The sequence below is a fragment of the Pelmatolapia mariae genome, linkage group LG7 (assembly GCF_036321145.2).
Source record: "Pelmatolapia mariae isolate MD_Pm_ZW linkage group LG7, Pm_UMD_F_2, whole genome shotgun sequence".
In the NCBI taxonomy this organism is placed as follows: domain Eukaryota; kingdom Metazoa; phylum Chordata; class Actinopteri; order Cichliformes; family Cichlidae; genus Pelmatolapia; species Pelmatolapia mariae.
In genome coordinates, this window is record NC_086233.1 from 6450904 (window position 1) to 6478397 (window position 27494).

A 27494-nucleotide genomic window follows, 5' to 3' on the forward strand; every position below is an offset into this window, starting at 1 on the left:
GAAATATGTCGAGCCCAGGAAATATCTTCTTTAGACACAAGAAAGAAGACTTTTCCACTGAGTTATTCTTTTGATTTTTTTTGAACATCCTAAATCCAAATCAAAAGATTATTCCTTCAGGCTACAGTCAGGTAAAAAACCAGGGGTGTTTGAACTGTGATCCAGGGCTGTGTGTTTTTTGCAGTTTATAAGATGAAGTCTGCCGCAGAGACATCTCATTCTAACTAGCTGTTTGAAAGCATGTGAAGGTCACTGACAGGCAGCTGTTTCGGTAACGCATCTTTCATCTCAAAAAGGATTCCCTGTGCATGTTTTATTCATTACCTGCCTTACCTTAAAACACAAATAATTTCCTTATCTTTTGCAGGTGTCTGCCAGCGGTAACAACACAAACACTATCTGACAGCTGACAACTTTTTCATAAGGTGGATAAAGATTAAACCTGTAACGTGTGTCTGCCTCCCTCTAGTGGTTTATACTGTTCATACACGGCAGCCCTGTTTCACTACACACAAATACAAACAAAACACACAGGCTGAGAATTGTAATTTGTATTTATTGTTTAAATTCACCAAAAAGTTTTCTGCATAACTACATCCAACAGCATTCATGGTTGTCGTCACTGTGACCTCCTCAACACCGGAGTGACGATAGTATGACATCATCAGCGCCGCCAAGATGTCACAGCTTCATGACATGCCTCAAACGGCAGAAAAATACTACTGATAGTTAAGTCCGTCCCGGAGTCCGTCATCAATCAAAGTGTCTCGCCACTACCCGTGTAAAACACAAACATTGCACATCAACTTAGAGCATCGCATTAAGCCTCGCTTTTTACCCACCCACCCCTTTCTTTTGCATGGAGTCAAATGAAATGATAAAAGTGGGTCTGTACAGTGAGGATGAATTAAAATGTGATGGTTCCTGCTGTCATCCAGGAATGATACTGATAATTCAAAGCATTCCAAAACACACCGTGTGCTCCCACAATGCTTCAGGACTTTCTTCTCACACCTTTGCTTTCCTATCGCTAAATATACACAACTAATATTCATCATGTGCAGGCCTGGTTCAGTCTGTTCTGCTTGCTGCACACATGGGTTTAATTTAGCAGATTGTCAATATCAGAGTTTTGCATTTTGAAGCAAGACAGTACAGGACAAAACTGACGATTTTGGGATTGTGGGGTTATTTTTCTCTCATAGTAAAATCTGCAGATTATTGGAAAGAAAATGTCCAAAAACTTTGTTGCTTATTTTACAGGACAGTTAACTGATCCTTTGTCTGTTACCTAAACTTTTAACAAAACATTTTCATGTTTTCAAGTTTTTTAAAGAGGCGTTTGCACACAAACTACTCACAGCTATATTGGGGGTATTTTTAGCTGTCGACAAGGTTTAATGTTTTTTCTCTTTTGTGAAAAAGAAATATCCAAATCCAAATTTCCTTCTGGAAGAACAAAATGAAAGTGAAAAAGTTTGTTGTTTTTTTAATTCTGACTTCTCAGTAATCAACTTGGAAAGTTAATCCATCCAGTTATTTGCCTGTAATGTCTTGCTTGAAGTCATAAATGTAAAGGAAGAGTGTAGTCTACAAGTCTGCAGACTACAAATGTCCCTTTCCCCTTTTTAGACATTTGTGAAAATTCCCTAAAATCTCACTCACTCCATGACTGTTTCAGTGGCTGAGATGTTGCTTTAAAGCCGGTCTATTTGTTTTTAGCCATGACTGTCAAAATTTAAGAATTCTAACTTTAAAAAATATCAAAATCCAGCTATAAAATGTTACTTTGTAAGAAGTGTGTATTACCGTGTAATATAAACTTCCTAAAGGTCCTGGGTTAGGAGTCTTCACTGTTAGTTACTGCTGAGCAAAAGTATTTCAAAACTTCGTGTTAATTGTGCAGTTACACATTTGACATTTTTTGCATTGATTCTGCTCTTTTCATGTCACAAAAGTGCTTTCATCTTTAACTACCTACTATCCTGTCTTTACATTATTATATCTATACTATCTCTCTGTCCTCTGTCTCCGACCCCAACCATATCTCTCCCACTCACCCACCCATGTCTAATATATTCTCATTTGGTATCATTTACTTTTTTGACATATCATTGATCTTTTATATCCACTCGATAAAGTTAATATATGGCTATAATCTCCTTTAATACCATCTAAATGATAAGGAGCTTTACGTACAGTGTGGTCACAGAATTCCAGTTTTCCTCAGTAAAAATGAGGGTAAATATATTCTAGACATTCTCCATAATAAAAAAAATTGCATTATTTCTACTATTATGGCTATCAACTTTTCTACTTAATGAATACTGCAATTACAGCGGTAAATTTTCTTGCTGCACATCACTATAAACTCTCTTCTTCTTTCTTAATGTAATGATTTATGCATTGTGTTATGACATAATATGATACTGAAATGTGCGCCACCTTCAGAAAGTCAAGAAGTTACAACCTTCTTTCATCTGAAACCCAAACAGACTAAAACAAAGAAAAGAATGGCATCATGATAATGTCAAGTTTCCCTCCCACACTACTTGCATAAATCTCTTCATTAAATCATCTGCTATATACAGTAATACATGTAATCGTTACATATACGGCTCGTCTGAGCCCGGCGAGTCTCTTGAACAGTACTAAACCATAGTCCAGCAACCAAATAATAATCCCTCGGCCTCAAAAGAACCAAAAGTCAAAGTTACAGTAGAATACAGTAGACACCTTTCAAGTAAAAGAACTGTTTTTTTCTAAGAATACTGGTGTGTTCACATAACTGTAAGAGACCTGAGTCAAACCACAACTGAAATCCCTTCAAAAGCAGCTCATACTAAGTATGTTTTTATCCAAGGTGCCTTTTGTGCCTTTCAAGAAACGGCATGTGACCAAAATCATGCTGAGCAGGATTTCCGTGAGTGTCTCTGACTCAGGTCTAATGTTTAGCAGACAAAAACGTCATAATCAGATGACTGACAGAACATAGTGACATACAGTAATTCTTGTTTTCATTGCTGAGTCGGATGAAGGAAAAAGGTAAACGAAGTAATTCTTTTTAAAAAGTACAGAAATGCCGTCATAACCACAGACAACTAAGCCACCGATTTCTCTGCTTCAAAGAATGTCATATATTTTTTTGCCTCGGAGTAACATTTTTTGTACAATAATCCATTGATAATAATCAATGCACAAAAGTAAAAGACAAAAGCACACAAATATCCAAAAACTGAAATAGAGACAGCTCAAGACAAGAGATTTTTTTTTCCTTTTTCCTTAGTTATTTTTTTCACTCAAGTTTAAAATACACATATTAACCAGCTGTTGAATTTTTACATAGGAATTTGGATTGATCAAAAAAACAAAACAAAACACAGTTTTAAGTCAGTCCAGCTTTCCTGGCTTTACGGTGGACCTTAGGGGCAAGTCCACGATGGCCCAGTCCAGTCCAGTTCAGAAGAGGAGTAGACTACTGGCAACGGCTGGGGCGCTACAGTACTGATAACGCAGCGCTGCCTGCCATCGTGTGCTGGGCAGATGGCAGTTACTCTACGATGATTGCTGGGCCACAGAACTTGTCACGCTGTACTGTAATCACCCTGTTCATCCACTCTGCGTCTGTGTTGTTAGGCAGGGAGGCACAGCACAGCAGCTCAGCTCAGCTCAGCAGTGTGAGGGGCCTCGGACTGTACAGTGGTGGTCACCACAGAAGAGGCAGTCTACATGGAGATAGTGACTATGGGCCCAGAGGGGCCAGCATGGGCCTGTGAGGCCAGGGGCTCAGAATACAGAAAAAGAAAATTATGGCTGAGCTTTTCATTGGCAAGAAGATCGAAGACGAGGTGAAGAGGGATTAGGGGGCAGAGGAGCTCTGGAGGATGTGAAATGCTTTGAGCTGCAGATGAAGTGGGCTGACAGAGGACAGATAGAGGGCAGGCAGAGGAGAGCTGTGGGAAAAGGTGAGGGCAGAGGGGGGGGCCTCCACTGGTGATGAATGAATCATACAGGAGGAGCGTTGTGCCGGAGCCAAGGAGGGGTGATGAAGCTCCAAAGAGTTTTGAGTGTGAAGGAGGTCCTCTGCCCATCTGAAGAGACACCTGCACAAAACACAAAGACAGTGTGTGACAGACCTGCTACCACAGCACAAGTTACTGTATGTGATTATCTCTTTGTACATCAGGACGAAAGTCCAGAAACACCAGCAAAATCAGAGCAAAGCTTGATGTTAAAGCTATAAAAAAAGAGTTAGATTTTAACTTATGAGATATGCAAAAGTGCTTACTTTTTTCTTTGTTTAGTAATTAACAGCAACATTAAAATCCCCTCAGCCTTTTACTGCTGAAGGACAAAAACATAATAAAATAATAAAATGGAAAATCTAACTCTCACAACTTTAACAACTCCATTAGCTCATTCATCTGTTTCACTTTACAGTGCAACCGCTGCTTGATAATGTTTCAGATCTCATAATCACATCTACAGGCTTTTTCTACTCAAAAGAAAAGGCTTTAAAGAGTTGCTTCCTTTTAGGACAGCTTTACTCAAAACTGGATTATTATTTTATTATTTTAGTCATTTGGCACTATGTCTGTGTTCTGGGACATACTGAGCCTTCCACATGCATAAGTGGAAAGCCTGAAGGCAGGAGGAGCAGCAACAGGACCCCCTCGTGGAACAGGAGTTATAAATAGATTGAATAGCTATTACAGTAGCTGAAGGTGGGTGGCAGAGCAGGCTGGAGTGGCAGCAGCAACTTTATCCAGTTTGAAGCAACTAAAAAGACTCATTCAACACGAGTCTTGCCAAGAAGTTGCACAGTTGCTCAGCTGAATGGGATCAGCTGCTAGTATTACCGACTGAGCTGCAGTGGGAGGGGTCACAGGAGTCACTAACCCTATGCTCAATTTGTGGATCATCAAATAGCTATTTATCATTTAACTTGAAAGTATTTGCCAGCTATTTCTCTCAAAATGTGTGTATTTTGAATGTAATAGTGCCACAGATATAGTCTAACTATTTCCATATCAGCTATATTTTACCCTGCACAAATTTAAGACAAAAAAACCAAAAAAAAAAACAAAAAACCCCAAAACCTGAAACAGTATCGGTCCAGGTACAGCACTGCATTGCTTTCTGAACACTACAGCAAACATTTGATCCTGTCAGCTTTTCACCTGCAGGCTGGCATACAGTCTGAACTCTGAAGCAGATAATGGTTTTGCTATCAAAGTAGAATTACCTGCCCAAGGCTGTTTGGCCAGGAAAACAACAGTCAACAAAGCAAAGCTTTTTTAAAACAGTATTTTGAAGGATTCACATGTTTTTTCATGAGATTTCTACTTTTTGTATATCTGGTAAATGGACTTGATTTATACAGTGCCTTTCCTGTATTACTCATCTATTCAAAGCTCTTTTTCATGACACACTGAGATTCAGTCTATGAATATCTGCTTTGTCTACACACATACTAACACACCAATGACTCTATCTGGGGAATCTGCCGTTTAGTATTTTCCCCAAGTAAATTTCACCACATAGACCAAGGAAACCATGGATTATCCAATTAGTGGAAGACCTGCTAGGCAACATATGCCCCCCTTTACACACAAATCAAATAGTTAATTCTGATCACATCTCTGGAGGTCTGCAACCTCAGGATCATCCGGAATTCTGCTCTTTTAAACTCATCACATACCAAATCCATTAAATCTCTTCTACCACCTAAAGAATGATTCCAGACTGACTTTTACTCTCAGACCTCATTCATGCCTTCATCACCTCCCGCCTGGTCTACTGCAATAGTCTCTGGTTTCGTTTGCCTAACAAGCTGCAGTATGTTCAGAACTCAGCTGCCCGAGTTCTCACGCAAACTAAGTACTGGCAATATATCACCCCCACCCTTATACACCTCCACTGGCTCCCAGTGAAGTCCCATATGCCCTATAAATCCTTGTCCTCCCCTACACCCCATCTGGGTTCCTCAGTTAAAGGCCTACTCTCCATTTCCCACATCAGACCGTAGTCCTTCAGGGACAGAGCCTTCAGCGCCGCAGTGCTGCTCCCTGGAACAAGCTCCCCTGAAAGATCTGCAAAGCTCTGTCTCTGGAAATCTTCAAAAGCCAGTTGATATGTCAACTCTGTAGTCAAATGTTGGCCTTCGATTCATTTTTTGTAGAAAGTGACTTAAGTTCCTATGTCCTGTGGCCAAATTAGTATGAGGTCTACAGTGAGACACTAAGCAATTCCATAATGCCACAATTATACTCTTATATTTAATTTTAAACCTTTAAGACATCAACAAAATAGTAACTAAATACAAAATATTTTCACTACAGATGCCAAAAATCTAAAATAAAATGGAAATATACGTTGAACTATAGATGGAATACAACATTTAACTTGTACAATAAGCTAAAATCACCTAAATCAAAGATGAGAAGGTAAACAAAATTCGCCAAAGAAGCACGACAGTATAAGACTGCAGTGCAGAGAAAAAGTGACCCACCAAGCTACTGACCGTTTCCACTCAGTGTCACAGGCGGACGACTTCAGCAGATGGTCTCGAGGTGACGTGAGTTCTGCGGGAAGAAGTGGGGGAAGTGTTTCACACACACTGAAACTTTCCGCAAAGTGTTCACAGCACATTGTGTACTTAAAAAAAGGAAAACAGTGTCTCACAGGTGTGTCGTTCCATTGCCGCGGCAGGTCTTCTGGTTCAGGTGGATAAGACATCCATGATGGACTCCGGTATGAGGATGGCGGTGACATGACGAAGTAGTCTGAGTAACCTGGGCGGTTAGCCGATATAGCGTAGACTGCTGTTATTGGGTTTCCTGTGAGATGTAAATAGATTTAGATTGAACGGAAATAACATATCAATAGTAATTCAGCGTCCTGTCAGTGTGTCGTACCTGAGTAGGTGCTGATGGACTGGTCAACAGTGACAGCAGGGAAGGGGGTCCTGGAGAGTGGCAGGTAGGGGGCACCATTGTGCTGCTGGGCCTGCAGCTCTGAGGCTTCTGACACGCGAGGCTTCAGACTAACATCAGGGGTGGAACTGTCGGTGAAGAGGAGAGGCAGAAATCAACCCGATGTACAGCAAACAGACACCTGCAAATAACAACTATAGCTTTTTTGTGTCCACAGGACACAATTCAATAAAGCAGTTAAGAGAAACTGAAAACATTTGAAACCCGAGTTTAAAAGCTGTTGGCAGAAGAGCAAAAAATAATAGCAACTGGAATCTGATTTGATGTCAAGCCCATCAACAGAGTTACAGAGTTCAAGAGTGAGCAATAAAAGCAGTTTAAATTCAGTTGGAGTTAACAAATCAGAGACATCACTGACGCGTCACCACCAACATTATAACATAATAAACTGAGTATTAAAACTGAATATTATAATATGATAAAACCTTAAATAAAATAATCTGGCTTCTTGTGAGTCAAATCTCCCTTCCTTACTTTCTAACTATTTACCATTATTTATCAGATGCTGCATTTAGAGTTAGCTGTCTGATACTTTAACACGCGACAATAAAAAAAAACAAAAAAAACAGAGTTAGCTGTGAGGCTTCAAAATGCAGTCATAAACCAATGGGTGATATGATGGCAGTTATGTCTCTCTTTTATATACAGCCCAAATTTAATCTGTATCAGTTTAAAGGTCAAATCTGCACCATTTGAAAAAAAACAAAAAAAAAATAATTTTTTTTTAATTTTCTAGCATTGATTTAGCTTTTTACTCTACTTAATACTAAATCCTGTACTGTTTACTTAAGAAACAATTTTAATTATTTTCTAAGTCTATGTTTACTCACGGTTTAACAAAGATAAAGGAAACATGTTTGTAGAAGTGGCTTGCAGCTTTAATTAAATATTATGGGAAAAGACATAGTTACATAACATAAAAAGATATAAAATCTTTAGTAATCTTTAAAACAAGAATAAAGTCCATCAGACATCTTTTCATCTTAAGTCACATCTGACTGTGGTACTGATAGCAAGTTACGAAAGTCCTGGTTTAAGGTCTTGAGTTCAAATCCAGACTGTTCTCTCTGTATACACTTTGAATGTTCTTCCCTGTGTCTGCATGGGAACTCTGGGCTTCCACTCAGAGTCCAAAGACTTCCGTGGGTTAGCCCTGCAACAGACTAGTGACCTGTTCGGGGTATAACCTGCCTCTTGCCCTATGACAGCTTTTGGGGTGATTTTCATGCACAGTACAGAGGTTCCCAGACTTGTTTTCAACATCTGGCTGAAATTTCCAGGCATTCTGGGTCACTGCAAGGACACATGACCTCACGGATCATAAATCCCATCCTGTCACCTTGAGCCTTATTACAGCTCTCCATGCAGTCATATTCTTTCTCCACCTCTGCACTGAAGCACCATCCTCTTCATCGTGCAGACACGCGTTACAGTGCATGTTAACTACAGTAAAGAACCGGAGGACAGATGATGTCACTGGCACATCTCAGGACCATGATGCACTGTGCGCACTAATGCCTCACAGTGCATAGCAAAGAGGGATTAACATGCTGCACTCTTTCTCCCTGGGAGCACAGTGGAGCTGATGTGTGACGAGCTGACTGATTAACCGCCATAATATGACTGTTTCTGGTTGTAATAAGCAAGAATAATGGTCACATACCCGTGGCCATATCTGAAAATTTAATTAGCAGTAATTAGAGAAGTCCAACTAAAAGCTGTCTCTGTCAAGCAGAACATTTTAAATATATATATAAATACATATATATTTATATATATATAATGAATATCTTTTTATTAGTAGATTGATTGTAAATTAGTTTGTCTTTTTTTATTTTATTGCAGAACACTGAATTTGTTCCTGCCACTCTGCAGCACCTTCTGTTCCCACAAGTGTTAATTATTTATTTTGCCCACTAGATGGCGAGAGTGCTCCTCACTGCTAACCAACAGACTCAATCACTCTCTGCAGTGCTAAAGTGCCCAGCAACACAGTGCACACAGCAGCAGCATTCAAATGAAGAAGAGCGTTCAGTTCAAATGATGCAGACTAGCACATGGGCCTAAGAGAGAGAAGTGAGTGGCACAAACTGAGAGTGTATGTGGAGGGCAATCTCTTGAAATGACGCTGATTAAAATTCTGATGCATTTTGTGTATTCTCCAGTGTACTCTCCACTATCTGTCTGATCCAGTGATTAGCCCCAGTGCTGCCATGTGACTGGCTGAGGACTGATCTCAGAGTACTTTTAAATGCCATATGTGAGCATTTCCTTCAAGTTTGATGTCTAAATATATTTATGGGCCACATGTTCAACACTGTGCATGTTTTTATGTTTCTTGCTTTTATTTTTTTTCTCTTTAAAAATGTTTTCCCTTCCATATATGAAGTGCAATGTGTTTGACTGTTTGATTATATAAATGTGCGTAGTACCGTCGCAGTGAGGTCGCAGGTGGCGGTCCTGGTCTTGAGGGGATCAGTGGAGGTGGAGAACCAATGCCCATATCAGGAAGCTGGGTGAACCGGAAACCCTGCAGGAGCCACAAATGCAATTTAGAGATCTGTTCAGCTCAGTATGAACACAAAACAACCTTAATCCAAAGTGAAAAAGAAGAAATAAATAGGGTAAAGAAACCAGGGGGATATCTGATCAGAGCGGAACAGAAAGATCAAACACAGATTCAGATTCAAGCGGCAACTTTATTTGTTGGAAGGCGTTCAGTCCTCAGTTTCTTTAATCATTCTCAAGGTTCTCCTTGCAGAGCAGCTGGTGACGGCACGCAGTTTGGCTGTCCAAATTCTCGGTGTCGGTTTCTTGGTGCCAACATTTTAACTTTTGCATGCAGCCAGTTTAGTTGTTTTGTCATCTGGCAGATAATGCAATGTGACTTACACGAGTATAGATAATTACCCCACATGAGCAAATATTTACTACACATGCATGACCTTATCAAGCTCTTTGGGGATTTACAGTATCTATTTGCTGGCATAATAAAGCTAAATATTAAACATTCTCATCCATTATGCAGTTTCTTTTTTATACTTCAAGTACTTTAATACATGTCGGAGAAAAATTACTGAAAGAAATTACTGTGTGTAAGGTGTCATCATTATCTTTGTAATGTAATCACTATCCATGTCTCCAATTTTCTGTTTGAGCATCTTTTGTGTGTACACATTTCTTTCATTCATTTGTAGCTTTCAATTATTTATTTTGGGTTTTCAGACGGTATGTTTCTATGTTTTGGTTCAGTCTCATAGCTGAAGGCAGTGGACAACACATATTAGGCCTAATACGCCTATAACCACAGGTTATTCAGGAAATAGTCACTTTAAGCTATTTGGGTGAATTGACCACTTAAGCACTCAAGAGGAAAGGTGCTACAGTGTACCTAAAGCCTGAGGTCCAGACAGGCACCCTCTTTACTTGTTTTATTCTAAATTATTCATTAATGTTGAGCCCAAATCTTTTTATTAATGTACTCATAATTGCCTGACTGGTGAAAATCCTTAACAACTTAAACCTATCTGCAATAAGTTAAGTTTATAGGTTGCCTGTGGCTGCATTTTGGTGGGTAACGGTTAGAAAAGTGATGAATCTACTATATAAAGCTATGGGATCCAAAAATCAATACTCCAAATACTGTGAGCCTTCAAATTCTAATAGAAAAATGCAAAAAATAAAACAAAAAATTCTGGCTTTCCAGGGAATCAGACTTACTGAAGACTTTCTTACTTACTAAAATCAGAATATATTGACACCTGTCACAGAGGTAAGCAATCAACTCAAGCACTGTAGCTGCTAAACTATGACCGTGTTTGTGATGAGTCACCTGCCTGAATTGGACAAAAGTACAGATATAGATTTTCCATAAGATCCGATCCACCTATTTTACTGCTGTTGTGCCTTTTGCATGAATGTGTTCAACTCTTCTTGCTTTGGAGATGCTCATATGCATCCTCCTGCTGTTTGATGCTGCTGGTACTTAATAAACTCAGGGGACAGACAGACAGTTTGAAGCAACAAAAACATCCCTAGGTCCTCTAATTAAAGTCAACAGACATGAAAGGCCAGGTTAATTGCCACATGAAAGCTGAAATGTTCAGAGAGACTTGATCTTGTTTATGAGATCAAGTCACTGAGGATTGCTCATACTTGGCGTGAGATTGAGCTCTGTGAGAGTGTCAGACAAGTATTATCAAAAGGTAAAGTTCCTGAAATGCAAATTTCTTTAAAACTATTACATCCTGTTATTACCAGACCTTGATTCCAATTTTAGACAGTGCTAACAGTCCTCCCCCCAAAGAGGGACAAAAGGACCCCCTGATGATCCTCTCAATCAGCCAGGGTTTCGGGTGAGCTCATTGTGAAACCTGGCCCCACCTTGTCGTGTGAATTCCTGAGGTCAGATGGCCCAGGATGTGAGTGGGCGTTAAGGCGTCTGGGGAGGGAACTCAAAACTGGATTATAGATGGCAGACAGTTGGTGCCGTAAACCACCGCCTCTGTTCAAAGATGGTCGCTCACAGTGGACATACGATTGCAATTAGAGGATCATCTTTGGGGGGATCATCTTTGGGGGGGGGATACTCCCACTAGGTTTAAATCTGGGACTCTCGGCCATTTGACCTTAGAACTGAAGAAGCTTCTCGGATGAGAGGTGAAACGTCTTCAAGCAACTTAAAGAAGTCCAGACGCTTTTCTTTGCAAACTCCTTTGACCATAGCTTTAATTGTATTTTTCTAAGCCTTAATCTTCCTTTAAGTGCTTACTGGTTTGGGCAGGCTACACTGGTGCATGTCCTCATAGCCTATGCTTCTCTGCCTGCCTCCACAGGGGTGGTTCATGGTTCCGGGGGCACTGGTCACTCCGTCACTGTAGTGGCTGGTACTGGAAGGGTTGTAGGCGCTGTGAGCGTGGTGATGATGATGGTGATGGCTGTTGGTGAGAGAGGAAGAAAAAAAATTCAATTGAGTCAATGCACACACCTACTGTCTCTTTATTTTTCTAGTCTTGCTCCAGCGCACACTGCATAGGCAAGCAGACATCAGCTAAAACTGCTGTGATTTTGAGAAACAGCTTGGGAGTGGGATGTATGCGCTTTCAAAGTGCCTATCAGGGGACCTCTCTCTTTTCTTTCCTACACAGTACTGTAAATTATGCAGATGTTATAAAAGAAAAGAGTTTTCAGTGAAAAATAAAAACTTACTTGGTTGGAGGAGAAGGAGGGTCATGGTCCGGAGGTGCCAGGCTAAAAGCGTTGCCTAGCAACATATGCATCTGCGTACGGACCTCGTCAATGGACGGCTGGGAGCTGAGTGTGGAGGAGTCGGAGCCACGGTGAGCCTTCACCCCTAAGCTGCCGTTCCCAGTGCCAGTAGATCCACCTCCATAACCCAGAGAGCTCATCAGACGGTCCACGTTGGTCTCCTCAAAGGGTTCTGGTTCACCCTGTGGAGTGAACACACAAACATTTAGCAACCAGTACAAAAGTAGTTTATCAGCTTTTCCAATAAGTTTCGAGGACACAAACACCAAGGTCATGTGTCCACAGTTTAAAGCTCGTAACATTCCTCCTTTCACTTCTGGCTTCCTTATAAACAAACCCGAAGTGATAAACATTCTGGTGCTGATCTTTATCAGTTATTGGAGAAGCAGTAAAACGAGCCACACTCACAAACATTAGTTTTTCGTATTTTTCTCCTCTTATGTTGAGTGCTTTCATCAATCCTTGAGAAATGTAACTAACTATACACTGTACAGTTATAACTGTATAGCACTAACTGTACAACTGGATGTTTTCAACTCAATCACATGGACATAGATATCGTTTTTTTGTTTTTGTTTTCTATCTTTTTATTTTTAGTCCTTTTTATTCTTGTCCCTATCCTATTTTCATAAAACATTTAAAACTGAAAAAATATGACAAGAATCTTCTTTCATTCTGCTGTCTACAAAGCATAAAACAAGCATGAAACGAGTTTTCATGAGTCCCGTGCAGTCAATGAACTGCTCCAGGTGGGTTATTCAGGGCGGACATTTTGATGCAGGAAAAGCACAGGTGGAATTTTTTACATTAAAGACCATTTTTACATTGGACTCAACTCTTATTCAGGTTTCTGAAATCACATTTTAAGAAACATCTGCTGTGAATAAAGGTCTAGATTCTGATGTGGTGTTAGAGCTGGTTTACCTTTTGCTCTCAATGCTGTTCTGGCACGTGCCAACAAGAACACAGTGTGCTTCTGTTGGTACGTGCCAATGCCCAGGAGGTAGATCCCTGGGTCCTTCAGTCTACATGTTGAAAATACTGCATCTGATTTATCCATCACTGTGTGTGCATAAGTGGGTATAGAGGAATATCAATGGGTATTATGTTGCTTGTAGTAAAAAGTGCTTTGAGTACTTAGAATAGAAAAACATTCTGTCAGTAAAAGTCAGTGCATCTTATGTGTAAATACTGTATGTGCAACTTCATCGCTTTGGAAATGCTGGTATGGATCCTGCTGGTCTACCGCAGGTATTCAAACGGAGGAGGGAATGAAGTGAACTCAGTATGCATGAAAAATGTTTTGGATAGGTCCACATGCGCCACAAAATGACCAAGAAAATGCACAAGAAAGCACAAATTAGCTGTAATGGTGACAAAAAAACCCATTGTTTTGACTTTGTCCCCTTTGTGGAAAAAAGCTTGTTTAGCATAAATATGTAACAAGTGGAATTATTTTTGGTATTTTGAGAACTTTAATTGAGAATTCAAGATAAACCAATACCTGTTCCATTTCCTGCTCTAATTAGCTTCATACTGATAAGATTTCTTGCCCCTTCTTTGTGTTGCACCAGGGTCTAACTGTCCTTCCCCTGTGTACATTTGGTCTTTCTTTCCTCCTTTCTATCCAAGATTGTCTGTCTGCCACTAATCAAGTGTTCTGGTAATCTTTCCTTCTATTGGACCTCAATTTTCCTCTTAATTTTTACCCTTTTTTACCCTCTAGTTTTGTTACCTCCACTGAAGTCAGCCTTCTTGATCTTTAGCCCTATCTTGGGAGTCTTCTCATTCAGTCACATATATATACACACAGGGACTGCACTAAATGTTTCATGCTGTAGTCAAAACCAGCGTAAGACTCATTGCATTCAGAAGAGTGAATTTCAGGAACGGCACTATCTTCAGTATCAGAATAATGCTAACAAGCTGGGATTGCATTTCGCTCTTAACAAGTACTGTAACATACATCTGGAAAATTAAGTGATCTGTTATTCAGTTATATTTAAAAAGAATAAGTCCAGCACTGTTACTACATATCTCTGCTCTTTTCTGTTGTAACAAAAAGAAAAAAAAGAAAATCCTGATGCAGTTTCATTGTTTGTCTCCCCTCGACTCCTTGCAATGGAGTCGTGTACTAGTCAACAAAAAAGTCTCACAGCTGTCATCTATTGATTTTTTTTCTTTCTAGAATTTTACTATTTTTCTTGTCCCTGGACATAGATTTCCGAGCGTTATTTTTGTGTTCCTAAACACAAACCTGTCCAATCTCATATGGGCTAATTTGCATCCATGTACATTGAATTAATATTTTGTGCTTTTAGAGCAAAAAATGCTCCACAATTACAAGAATGAATGGAGGAGTTGGTGGTGGAATGGATCCTCTCATTGCTTACACCAGAGACTACCAGGTGTCCAAAGACCGTTTATTTGCTTGCTCATGTCCCCGTGCTGCAAGCACAAAATATAGTTCCCAACAAAGTGAATCAGTTTCTTAGTCTTGATATAGTGAGGAAAAAAAACAGGAGAATATTTCTCTGGTAACACAAGCAAATAAGTTATATTTTTATTTTAGTAATTCATTTGTGCTGTAGCAAAATCTTACAGTTGTGTCATTGTGAATTTAAAGGTTGTCATGGGAGACGAGATGGTTATTACATTGGGAAGGTATTCACACTTCATTTCATGCAAGGGTGATAATAATTATTATAATTTTGAAGAAGCATCTTGAGGCTAATTACAGTCCGTTGAGAAGAAGAAAGATGGCGTGCTGCAGCTCTAAAACTCGATTTTAGCCCGAACTCTCCAAGGAACATCAGGAGCAGCAAGACTGTTGCTGGTTTTGTGGTGGAAGAAATACTACAAGTATCAACTCACTATGCAGTAATGTAAGTCAGTAACTGCTACGGACATATGCAAAGATAAATGAAAAGAGTTGTTTTCTGGGAGCACAAAAATGTGGTTATATTTAACAAATTAGTTTTTAATAGCAGTAAATTTTTTTCTGTGACATTTAACAGGGTAGAGATCAGTATCAAATCTATATTTAATATTCTTTGCCTTTTTCCCAAATAGAACTGTAGATCTAAATATATTTATTACCTTATAAAAATTGCCATTTTTTTTTAGATTTTCAGATTAGCTAAACTACTGCAGCTACCCTTTGGGAATTTGTGCCTATGCTGTGTTAAAACGTCACACAGGAAAAAAGACTTACTCAGATAAATGTAAGACGTGTGTAACAAAAACTAAAATAACCCACTGTATCAGTTTTTAATTAAATTTTGCATTAATTAATTAGACTAACAGATGAATGAATGAATAACAAGACATTAAAACATAATCACATCACCACATTAGGATTCCATTAAAAGTTGGATAAAGAATATTATTAAATTATAACCTAACCATTGTACAAAACCACAGGAATAAATTCCACAAACCACATAAAAGCCACCCATAAATCCAAACATCGCTAATACAGCTTTAATATGTCGCAACCGTTCTAAAGCATGAAAACAAAAGTGATAAGGGATTCTGATCACATTGCTTTTCTGTCCTGTCTGCATACACACACACTCGTGCACAAACACACCATGTTCTCCTTCCAAACCGTTTGGTGCATCTGAGGCTATTAACTGCTATCGAGTCTCCCATCTGAATCCATGAATAGGCTATAATCATATTCAGAGTCATTGACATTCAGGTAGGTAGCACGGTCGCTGCTGTTACTATGGTGCGTCAGAGGAGCGGCATAAAGAGACTTCACTCACGATGCTCTATCTGTCCCCGTTTTATCTCCTCCTCTCTGCCTTTTCACCCCTGTTTGCTGCCATTAAAACGAAGGAATTGTGCTGTCTCTAATCTTTTTGTCATTTTCTTCTTTTCTATCTAATTTTTTTTTTCATCTCTGTGCCTGTGTAGGTTTATAAGGTTCATCGAAAGGTAATTTGTTAATCCACTGGGTCAGAGCTAAAAGCATCGGAGAGTAAAGGAAGGGAAAGGAAGGATTAAAGTTAGAACGCTCTCAAGAGATTATTTTATTAGTGTGACAAAGTGGCAGCGCTTTACTTTCCTACAACTATCAAGTGACCCATTTCATCATCGCTCTATGGGACTCAGTTGTTCTGAGATTGGACCTGAGCTGCTATATTACAGCTCGTTACAGAATCAGACTTGAGAGCTTTGCTTTTTCTTACTACTCAGTAAGTTTATCTGAGTTCAGAGATTCAAAAAAAATCCGGAAATCCTCCATCCTCAAGTCACAGACCTTGGTTAAGTCTGAACTCTTGGTTATAATACACAGGTTATATAGACCTTTACTCACATATTACAATTTGGGTAAAGCTATAGTTTCTGGCCTTATTCTGGATCTGCTCTACTGACCCCATTACTGGTTTACTGTTTCAGAAGGTTGTTGTCCAGTCACTTACATCATAGCCGTTATTGCGGATGCCCCTCCTGGATCTCTCCCTGAGCACCAGCAGGTCCATCTCTGTCTCTACTGGACTGGGGCTGCTCAGAGACTGCCGGCTCCAATATGTAGGCTCTCGTGGGTGAGAGTACCTGGTGGAAAGAAATAAAACACCAGCTTAGTGTCATTACTACAATTACTCCTGATGGCACTGAGGTCCTTTTCCAGTCCTTTGACATCTATGTTTAGGGTAGTTTGATGCAGTGTGTAATGAGAGCTTGATCTTCCATCATGAGGACTTTGTCACACTGCCCTGTATTGCTCTACTCTTACCTGAGTAAGAGGTCCTTCATAATCAGCATTGGTAAATACTCTTAAAGTGGCCTGGCGTACCTCAAGGTTCCGTTCTGGTTCCCATTGTTTTTTATTGTATTTGCTATCACTAGGACATGAAGCTTCTCAATACTTGGGACCACATCTTTGCACCCTGGCATCATGTTTAAAACTCAGCTAAACAACCTCTGTGTTATTTTTTATTCATTGCTTAAATTTGACTCATCTGTGTGACCATACACATCAAACACATTGTTAATGCCAGCTTGTTTAAATTAAGATTTCTATGAATAAATGTGAGAAGCATAAGTCTGGAATTCACCCATATATTTTAATTAAACTATTTGAGTGCCATTTGTTTTTCTGGTAAGATTCACTGAAAGGAGTTAACGAAAAATATTATAAAAGTGTTTTGTCATATTCAAAACAATTCTTTTGTATTCTTTTGATTTGCTTAAAATGACATAAATTCTTCTAAATCTGAATGGTTTTTGGTAGAGTCATGCAAATTACCCAAATTTACAAATCCACATCTGTTTATTGTTTAAATGAGTTATAGTAATAGCTTCAGTGATTAATGTATAATGTTTGTTTATTTTATTTCATCACTTTGACCAAAAACAAATTTGATGCAGGAATTACCTTCTAACAGCACTCAGGTGCTTCTTGATGCTGTCAGTTTTTAGTATTTTGAGTCAATCTCTTGAAAACTGTCACAGTTTAGATTCTGCATTGCTGAAGTTTAAGTTTCAGAAGGCAATAAAAGCTTTTCTTTGTCTGATGTCAAAGGATTTGTAAAGTGTCCTCAGGCTGAATGTATTAAACTTAGTGACAAAAAGAAGCAAAACAGACACTCTGTCAGTGTGACCTGTGAAATATTAATATGCTGACCTAATCTCACCCCTCTCTACTCACTCACTCGTTACGTGTTGCTTAGCAACTATGCTTTACAGCTACAGCACTACATTAAGTTTATATTTCCAGATAAAAAAAATGTATTTATTGTTCATCATTGTAGTAGTTTAACACTTGAACATTCATTATTTAAATGGCATGAAACAAAAATTTTATGTGTAAGAACTGTAATTTTATAATAAGGTCTAATCTTCGTAATACATTTTGTGATTGGTCATTGAGATTTATTTAACTTTCTGCAGCAAATCAAGTCAGTGATAAGACAAACATTTAATTATATTCTACAATATGCATATTTAATTATATTTATATTACAATACCTTTTGTGACACCCTGCAAAGGACGCCCTCTTCTCCTCGGCAGTCATTGGCTCTTTCACCCCGCTGTCGTGCCGGCTGTGCCTTGTGTCACGGTGGCTATAACCGTGGCTTCCAGTCTCGGAGAGCGAGAATTCTCCGTAGCCTTTCCTCCGGGCCTTCTGACGCAGTTTGTTCCTGTAGTGCTCAATGTCGGACTTCTGTTTAAGCCCACTATGGTTAGCCTGCAAATTCAAGTAATCAAATTATTATTATTTTTTTTTAAACAATTGTTACTTTTTACTTTTTTGGCCTTTCTTTTTAGTACTAACATCCAGATAATCAGACTATGAAACACACTCTAATCATGGGGTTTTCTAGTCTTATGTTAATAGACTGAGGGGGGATTTATCATGAGCCTGTGTGTTGCTGTTTGAGCTGCAGCAAGGTGCAGAGAGGTTGAGGCAGAATAAGAGTGAGATGTGATGGGCTGACTGAGAGATTAGAGAGAGACAGAGGAATAGTGTTTGTAGCAACAACAGCTATATTCAGTAACAGTACAATTTGTCCCAGAGGAGATGTTATGTTACTACTACTATGGTGGAGGAGGGGTAGTATAACAGAATGGAAAAGCACCTTTCTGAGTTGATGCACCTAAAGAGCTTGATGAACTACTTCTTCAATACCACCCATTAATATTTGTTCAATCAACTGAGTTGATTGATTTCAATTTGGATGCAGTCCAACATTATCAATCATTTAAACAATGGTAGACGAAACATAGTTACCAAATGCTGCACTTGTCTGTGTGACTCATGGTGTCCTACTTTTCACTCTGCCCTATTCTGTCACCACTTCTGAGTGCGGGAAAGCTTTGAAGACATGCGTATAAATGTTTATGTTTTCCAGCTCACCTCCCCATTGACAACCACAGAATCTTGGCTGTGAGAAGAGGAAGAGGGATATGAGTAGGTTGGCTGGGCTGTCATGGGCTTGATAGTGATGAGACGCAGAGAGCCTGTATGGTCTTCATAGGGATCTGGAAAGACAAGAAAGCACACAACTTGGTAATAAGCAAGAGTAGATCAGCTCAGTTCTCAAGGTAGAATAAATCAAAAATAAGTATTAACAGATGGATACAGAGGTTTACTAATGGAGCTAGTTTTCATTTCTCGTATACTGTAAGCTTTATATTAAGCTTGGGTGGACTATTTTTGAACCAATGAATGATATGCCTGTTTTTTGTTTTAAACGCCTCACATCTACTTGCAATCTTATAGTTTGCTGTGACGTACAGACCATGGAAGAAGTTTGTGTTTCATGTTTGGTGAATGAAATTTCTGTATTTATTACTCTGTCATGTAGCACTAATAGGCTGGTGTGTGTGTCTACATTGCACCCACAGAGTTTTTGAATGGAACTTACTAATGAAGTAAGCTATTGTTAGCTAATAAATTAGCACGCTGGGTTTTAATTTATATGATTTTGCTTGTGCTATGTTGGGGTTTTTTTGGAGCCATAAGATGAATTTGATCAGTAATGGGTTATCAGCTTTTCAATTTCCTACCTTCCGTTGTCTCATTGCTCACATGTACCTTCCTCCACTGTTTTCCACTCCAAAATAATTGCTTTTATCCTCTAATGTGAGATTTACTTGTTGTCATGGAAACTACAACTTTAATAAACAATAAATCCAATGAAAATTGAGTTTTGTCTCATGAAAAACATCCGCTGTACGTGACAGGTCCTCTGCTTCGCACAGTAACACAATCTCAGTATTTATGTGGCTACTGTATGTTACAGCAGCAAGCAGCAGATGGATAGTCCTATGTTGCTCTGGCTCCACAGTGACTCACTGACTGACTGACATCATATGGCAGACTGCTTCTTTGTAGGGCTACGACAGTATGCCATTAACTCTGCTCCAAACCCACAATGTTATATTCGTCCCGGCACCAGCTTGGTCTGCTCTCATTTGCTGGTGAAACTGTTCAGCCTATCAGAGTGTGACAGGTGGCATCACAAGCAGCAGAGGGCTGTGAACCTGAATGGACACAGGTAACAGTGTGTTGTAGCTAACGTGAACCCTGAACCACTTCACAGCAAATGGCAAACACTGAACCGGTGTTTGAATTGAACATGTACATGGTTTCTGCCACAAAGGTTGTTACACGTGGTGAGTGCCATGGAGTGTGTGTGTGTGTGTACGTGTGTACATGTTTAGACATTTTTGTGAGGACAAAAAAATTGGCATGCTATACTTTTGGGGACAACAGTCACTTATGAGGACAAAATGCCCGTCCCCGAGTTTGAAGGCATTTTTGAGGCTCAAAATGTGGTTTTACTGTCAGGGTTACAATTAGGTTATGGTTAGGCTGAGGGTTAGGATTAGGCATTCATATTTGATGGTTAGTGTTAAGGTAAGCGGCTAGGAAAAGCATTATATCAATGAGATATCCTCACTAAGACATGAAAACGAGTGTGTGTGTATGTGTGGCTGTGGGTGGGTGGGTGGCTGGTTGGCTGCATATGTGCACTCCTGCACTCAGGGAAGACAGAGAGGCCAAAACGAGGGTGAAATTCTCAACTCTGGGAATAGCAAAGGCTATTTTATCTTATATTATTTTATTTTACAATAACTTATCTTGTCCAAGTTTCACTATGAAGAAAAAGTAGCAACTGAATCATATTTATTTTCATACAGCACTGACTGGTTTGGTCTACGTAACATTACAAACATTACAAATATAACGTTTGTAGGCTTTGTTTTTTAATTTTTTCCTTATTAGGAAAAAGTTCTACTTTCCTGTTGTGTCTGTACCTTCATTTAATTTAGCGGCAGCATGATGGCTGTGTTGTTGTTTTGCTTCCTCACAGCTACACATTTCAGATCAACAAAGAAGGGTCCTTCTTCTCTTCTTCTTTTGTGGTTAAATACATTTTAAAACATGTGGCTTCATTGACTGAATGTAGAAACTAGATGCTGCATAACTTGAATAAACTACATTTTAGACCCCCGTTACTCAGTGTGTCTTCTGCACACAGGGAGGTAAACAGTATGAGTCAGTCAACAATCTGCTGGTAATCCGCTGTTTACTCCTTTATGTTTACAGCAATATTGGTTACAATTATGGAGATAATTTAACAGATGAACAATAAAGTTAGTATATCCATAGACTATATATAAAACCACCATCATGTTATCCATTAGTTTTGGGATTTGAACCCTGAACATCTGAGGAACATTAAAAAGTTCACTTGAGCTATACTAAGGTCAGTGTCAGATGTTGTCTGTTTCTCTTGAACAGTTGCTCTAAAATCATTCTAAAATGTAAAAAACTAAAACACTGTTTTTAGTCTCTTGTTGTGGAAGTTTAGCGTGCCAAATAGAAGAACTCCCACTGTCTTTTGAGTGGTTTACTCTTGTAAGAAGGAATTCAGTCAGCACAAGGCACTGATGGCACTGCCCTGAAGGATTCACCTGAACAATGGAACCAGGCTGTACTTACATAGAAAGCTGTATCTTCATATATAAGAAACTAATCTTCAACATGTCTCACATCTGACAGATTAATTTTGGCTCACACTTCATTACAACATTGCTTCAGTTTATTGAAGTTTGCATGTATTTGCTCATCACAGCTCTCTTGACTGAACCACTGGAACACCTCAATTGTTTTCTTTTTTAGCCATTCTGTTGCAGATTTGCTGCTGCACTTGGGTTCATTGTTGTGTTACACGACGCAATCTGGACTAAGCTTTATCTTGAGTATACAGAGGAGTTCACAGTCAACTCAACTACAGCTCAACAAGCCCAAATCATCACCCCTCCACCACTGTGCTCAACGCATTTGTGCTGGAATGCTGTGGCACTGTGCATTATGGCCAAACATCCCCACTTTGTATCCCATCTGTACAAAGGACATTGCTCCAGAAGTCTTGTGGTTTGTTCAAAATCAACTTTGCAACTCTAAGCTGTGTTGTTCTGTTGAGAAAGAAGATGCTTTTCCTGACAATGCTTCAAAACGAGCCACACTTGTTCTGTCTTTTTCTAGTTTTTCTGCAAGGAACCTTAACTTTTAACATGATAACTGAGGTCTGTGGAGTCTGAGATGTAGTTCTTGAGTGTTTGCATTTTCATTTCACTTTCATTGACTCTCGCAAGTAAAATTACAGGTGTAGTACAAATGCTCTTTAGCCAATGCTTTGACACCTGTAAAACTTCCTGAAGATGTGTGACCCACTGCAGCAAGTGGGTGTTTTTATCATTTCTGTAGGCATTATTCTCTCCCTTTTTTTCTGAAAACTCTATTCCTGTCCATCTCCAGCTCACCGCAATCTCTAGTGAGAAAATGAAACGATTACTCATCTTCTTCTTGTCTCCTCTGGGTAAGCATTCATTCGCTCGCATAAACACTATTAATCACTTAAATTGCTGTGAACATTAGTTTGCTGATGCAAAAGAGATCTGAAAATCACAGTGTCCCAGAATGTCACTGAACAGCAGCCACGTGGCAGGGTTACCAGTGATCAGAGCAATGTTTAGGCAATCAATTCTGAAACTGCAGAGCTGGAAAAAAAAACTGGGCTGGTAATCTGTTGAACAGTTCAAAGATGCAGTGCATTCACTGCCACTACTGATTACAGATGTAGATCAAAAGGCACAGTCTATTATCTCTTGTCTGACAAATATTTGTTTGTTTTTAATCCTGTGATGTCTGCTAATTTAACGGTAGTAAGGAATCTGTGGTGACAGTGAATAATGTTATCATTTTATCACATTCTGCAAACTATGTAATTTATATAATATTTTATAAATATGTTTTAGGTTTACAGGTTGCCAAATATTGCAAGGGCTGACAAAAGCATTCATGCTTGCATCTTTGGACATTTTGCACCCGAGCCTCCAAGTTAGCTAGCAGGTTCATCCCACAGACTGTATATAAACGATGGACTGACCACCAAGATGGCAACCATTAGTTATGAAATCTGCATGTGGCGGGGCGTGGCCTGCAGTGCCGCTGCAGTAGCGATGGACGCACCTGCAAGGCATCTGCAATCACGCCTCGTCGGCTTGAAAATCTGCACTGGGTCCTGAGGGTCGTGTTGTTGTTGACGCAGTCGGGCTGTGAGCTGGAAAGTTGCAGCCGACTGAGTGTGTTTGCAGCAGCTTAATAAAAAGATGCGGAAAAGCATGTTCATGGAAACATCATCGAGTCTGCCGTGCTATGTTTACACTGCATTTGGAAACTTCAACATTTGCCTTGCTTGTCTCATGTTGAAGTTTTTGGACCATAAGTGACCCTAGTTGGATAGAGGTGAAGTCCTAAACCATACAAGGCTATTTAGCTTCATCAAGATGCATCCATAAGCAATATGCTACAGCACATATATATTTATTCATTAATATTAAGTAACAGACTAATAAAATAGATAATTCCAATAAAATGCTAAAAAGGGACTAAAAGGGCAAACACAGCTGAGAAGTCCATTGCAGTGGAGTGGTCCAAATGACCAGAAGTGAGCCTATCTATGGAAAACTACAACGTTTTTTTATTGTCACAACCTGCTAACGTGCTTTTTTTAAGCTCTATTAGGAGAACTGTCGTTTACTTCAGCAGTGGAGATTGTCATATGGCTGAAAACAAGAACGTTCTTCTTTAAAATGACTGTTAAGAGTACACAGTACCTGCCAGCTACTCTGTTGAATTAATGATGGAGAACATTTCAAAAGGCTCAAAGATGATGCAGTAGAAAACAGACATTGTCTTTTTTCATTTCACATGTTCTGTTTAAACCACCATTACTCATACTGTGCCATCATGCTAGAACCGGCTATTGTAGCCTCAGGCAATGACGAGAAGACCACAGAAGGTAGCAAGTTAATTTTTTCATGACGCCTCAGTTTTTGTCATTTCTAGATTTGACTTGAGTCTTAACTGACACTGACTCAAGAGTCTGGATAGATTTAGCCAAAGAGTGATTATAAAGAAAATTGTTAGTAGCTTCCTGGTCCGAAAAGGGGAAGGGGAAGTAAAATAGCCATTGGAGGACATCATAGTGGCTGAATTCATTTTTCATAGATGTACCCAAATGTAAATGTGTATGACAGATTTAGCACAGCTCCCACAGATTAACAGGGGCTTTGTGTATAGTTTTGCTCACATATACCATGTTTACTCCCAACACAAGCACACCTATGCTAATTTTGTTTTGTGTTGTTTTGCTGTTATATCAACTTTAAAGTTGCTTAATTTTTTTCTGGAATTCAATTCAGTTCAATTCAATTTTTCTTATAAAGCACCAAACCACAACAACAGTTGCCTCAAGCTGCTTAAAGTGAACTTAATAATGTGAAGTACGTGTTTGTCATCATCATGGACCAGTCTCCTCCTTTTACGACCTTTTTTAACAAATGCTTTTAAATTAATAATGCATTCTTCATAATTAGTCATCAACAGTCTGTCTAATTGATGTAGTAGTGTGAAAAATATCAGAATCAGCATAAAAAGGTAGAACACAACATGGAAATCAAAATCTCCTTCTCAAGAAGTGTCGATAAAATATCAATAAACTAAGCTACAGCATGTGATTTTTGACTACATCAGGTCCCTTCTTAAAAAAAAGAAAAGAAATGTGACTCTTGATTACAAGGAACCTTCTCATTTTAATAGTAATTCAATTATAACTTGGCATTTAAGTAGTCATACCCTCTGTGTGTGTGTGTTTTTAATATTGCACTCTGTGTGAGTGCAATATCTAAAAGCTCATTTAAAATGATGGAGAGGACAGGCATCAAGGATTAACAAGTAACTTTCCTACAGCATAGAACATATGCAGTGGGTTGTATGGATTTGAATAACACCTAAGGTGACACTACGCTGTCAGAACTGTTTCCTCCCACTTCCTTGTCTTTCTCTGTGGTTCTGCTCCAAAGTAAGTTGATGCAACGCTTAAGGAATATGTACTCGCTTTTATCTCCGTGCAGCATTTGGAATGAGGTAAGCCGATTGAAAACAGCCTAAATAGCAACATGTGAATGCTTCATATGTCTTCTAACTGATCTAATATCCCAGTTTGCATATGAGCAGACATGTGACAATATCTGATGAGTACATGTGTCGTCCCTGATAGTTACATGATGCTGTAGCAGGCTGACTCATTGTAAGCATGAGTGTGTTTGTGCTTCATTAGCTCACAATAATTATTCTTGGGTAAAAACATCATTGCATGAGTGTGTGTGTGTGGGGGGGGGGGGGGCAGATTTTTTGGTGATCTGCACTTGTTTATTAGCAATGAAAGACTTTGTGATGGGCACAAACATAAGGAGAGGCAGATTTTTTTCCATCTATCCAAAGACAGATGTGTCTTTATGTGTCCTTCTCCTAATACCTTCCCTTCTTCCTCCTTCACTGGAATCATCTCATTCTTTGTCTACCTTCTTAACCCCCTCCCGCCTCATCTCTCTTTCCTTCCTCCTCCTCCTCACCGTTGGTGCCCCTCTTGTGTAGCTCCTCCTTGCCGTTCTTGCTGCTGCTGCCAGTCGCAGTCCTCCGGGCCGAGGAGCTCTTGCTGGTGTTCAGCTTCCCGGAGCCGTTACTCGACACCGAGCCATCCTCATCACTTGGCAACCTCCTGTAGTAGCCATGGCAACAGAAAGGAGGCGAAGGGAGAGAGGAAAAGGGAGGGGCGGAGAGGGTTGTGAGTGTGTACACAAACAGGGCATCATCTCACAGTTATTACTGCCAACACACCATTTAAAAAAAAATGTTAATGGCTCATTACAAAAAAGAAAAAAAAATCAAAAGTGCTTTACAAGCCAAAAACATGTGGTGTGATTTTTGTATGTGAGTGTGAGCATTTTATGACAATCCTGGAGATAAACCAGCAGATTTGGAAGTTTATATGCAATTTAATTTTTCCTGGAAATGCCAAAAAAAGAGAAAAAAGGTGAAAGCTTGGCTGTAAGGACTGTATAGTCTACGGGAACTGAAGGTGAACAAACTTTGTAAAATCTAAGCTACTTTTCAAGTGGCATTGTTTAACTATAAGTGACATCATTAGTCACAAAGACAGAGATGTCTAAAAAATTATTAAAATCTGTAGCAGCAACTTGATCTGAAAGCTGAAGATTAGCATTGTCACACATCGTGCTACCTGCCGATTGTCAACACCACTGACTCAACTTTTGTCTCATCTTGAGCTAATCACTTGTTATCACCAAATTATATAATTGTCAGTCATAAAAGTATGAGTCCCCAACTTTTTCTTCGTTCTTCAGCTCATTCTGTCAATATTCTAGGATTCGTAGAGCAGTTTTATCCTTATGCCATGAACTCACTCATGAAGGTGCTTTAACTATAAACTGATTACATACAGCTTGTGGTTTTCCTATTTTTATATTGTTATGGTTATTTTATTGTTAATAGCCATAAGAATGCTTTTTAGCTCATTCATTAGATTGTTAATTATGTACGTTTAGAACAAGCTAGCTAATTTTCGGAAAAATATACAAAGCTGTGTTGACACCACTGAGAAGAAGAGGTCATCTAACAGCAATAGACATAACCTGAATAATGGACAATATTGTCCCTGCTGACAGGGTCAAAGGGGACTGGAGCTACAGGATACTCCCTGGGCAGAACACCAGACTGTCACAGACAACCATTCACATCTACACATAACTAAGAACTAATGAACCTAACATGCATGTCTTTGGAATGTGACACCAGGAGAAGACATGAATTCCACACAGAAAGGCTCCAGCCTGCTGGCGGACTCGAACCCACTGTGCTGCCCGGATAAGCCATTAAGTGAAAGGATGACTGATGGCATATGACATCACATCACCAAATAAGATAACATTATAGATATACAAGCCTGATCATTTAGAGTCAAATTAATGTCATAGCATTTTTTTAAATGATAAATGATTTATTTCTTATCTTATCTTGTGCACCTAAACTAATAACACTCCTGAATCCTGGCATTTTCATGCCGGCTTCCACACCTGATAATCAGCAGTTACAGTAGCTTGACCTATGTGATGTTAGCAGTTAACTAGACAAATTACATCACCTTTTACTGTTGTACTGTGTCATACAGTGTTTGTGCTTTTAGAGATGGTGATCAGACTTGTGCTGAATGCACCTTGTAAAAAAACGCATGCAACATTAAAGAAATGCAGGGCAAATGTGAAGGACAAGCAGAACAATGGCATGCTGATTTTTTGGGATAGCCTGGCTTCCGGCCAGGGACCTTGATGGAAAACAGCCC

The 27494-nt window shown here is 39.3% G+C and overlaps 1 protein-coding gene across 5 annotated transcripts in view; it reads right to left on the bottom strand.

The window, feature by feature from the left end:
• Positions 1-536: 536 nt before the first annotated feature.
• Positions 537-27494, bottom strand: part of kiaa1549la (KIAA1549-like a) — a 112159-nt gene continuing 85201 nt past the window's right edge. For 3 of the 5 annotated variants that reach the window (XM_063477688.1, XM_063477685.1, XM_063477690.1), the window contains 11 exons: positions 25708-25853; positions 19133-19257; positions 18243-18463; positions 16694-16826; positions 12204-12445; positions 11767-11932; positions 9428-9525; positions 6918-7063; positions 6685-6839; positions 6512-6584; positions 537-4103 (listed from right to left, as the gene is read on the bottom strand). In XM_063477688.1, the coding sequence (XP_063333758.1) occupies positions 6555-6584; positions 6685-6839; positions 6918-7063; positions 9428-9525; positions 11767-11932; positions 12204-12445; positions 16694-16826; positions 18243-18463; positions 19133-19257; positions 25708-25853 (1462 nt within the window). In that variant the 3' untranslated portion in view covers positions 537-4103; positions 6512-6554. The remainder of the gene's footprint in view (positions 4104-6511; positions 6585-6684; positions 6840-6917; positions 7064-9427; positions 9526-11766; positions 11933-12203; positions 12446-16693; positions 16827-18242; positions 18464-19132; positions 19258-25707; positions 25854-27494) is intronic. The other 2 variants (XM_063477689.1, XM_063477687.1) reach the window with 2 other exon arrangements.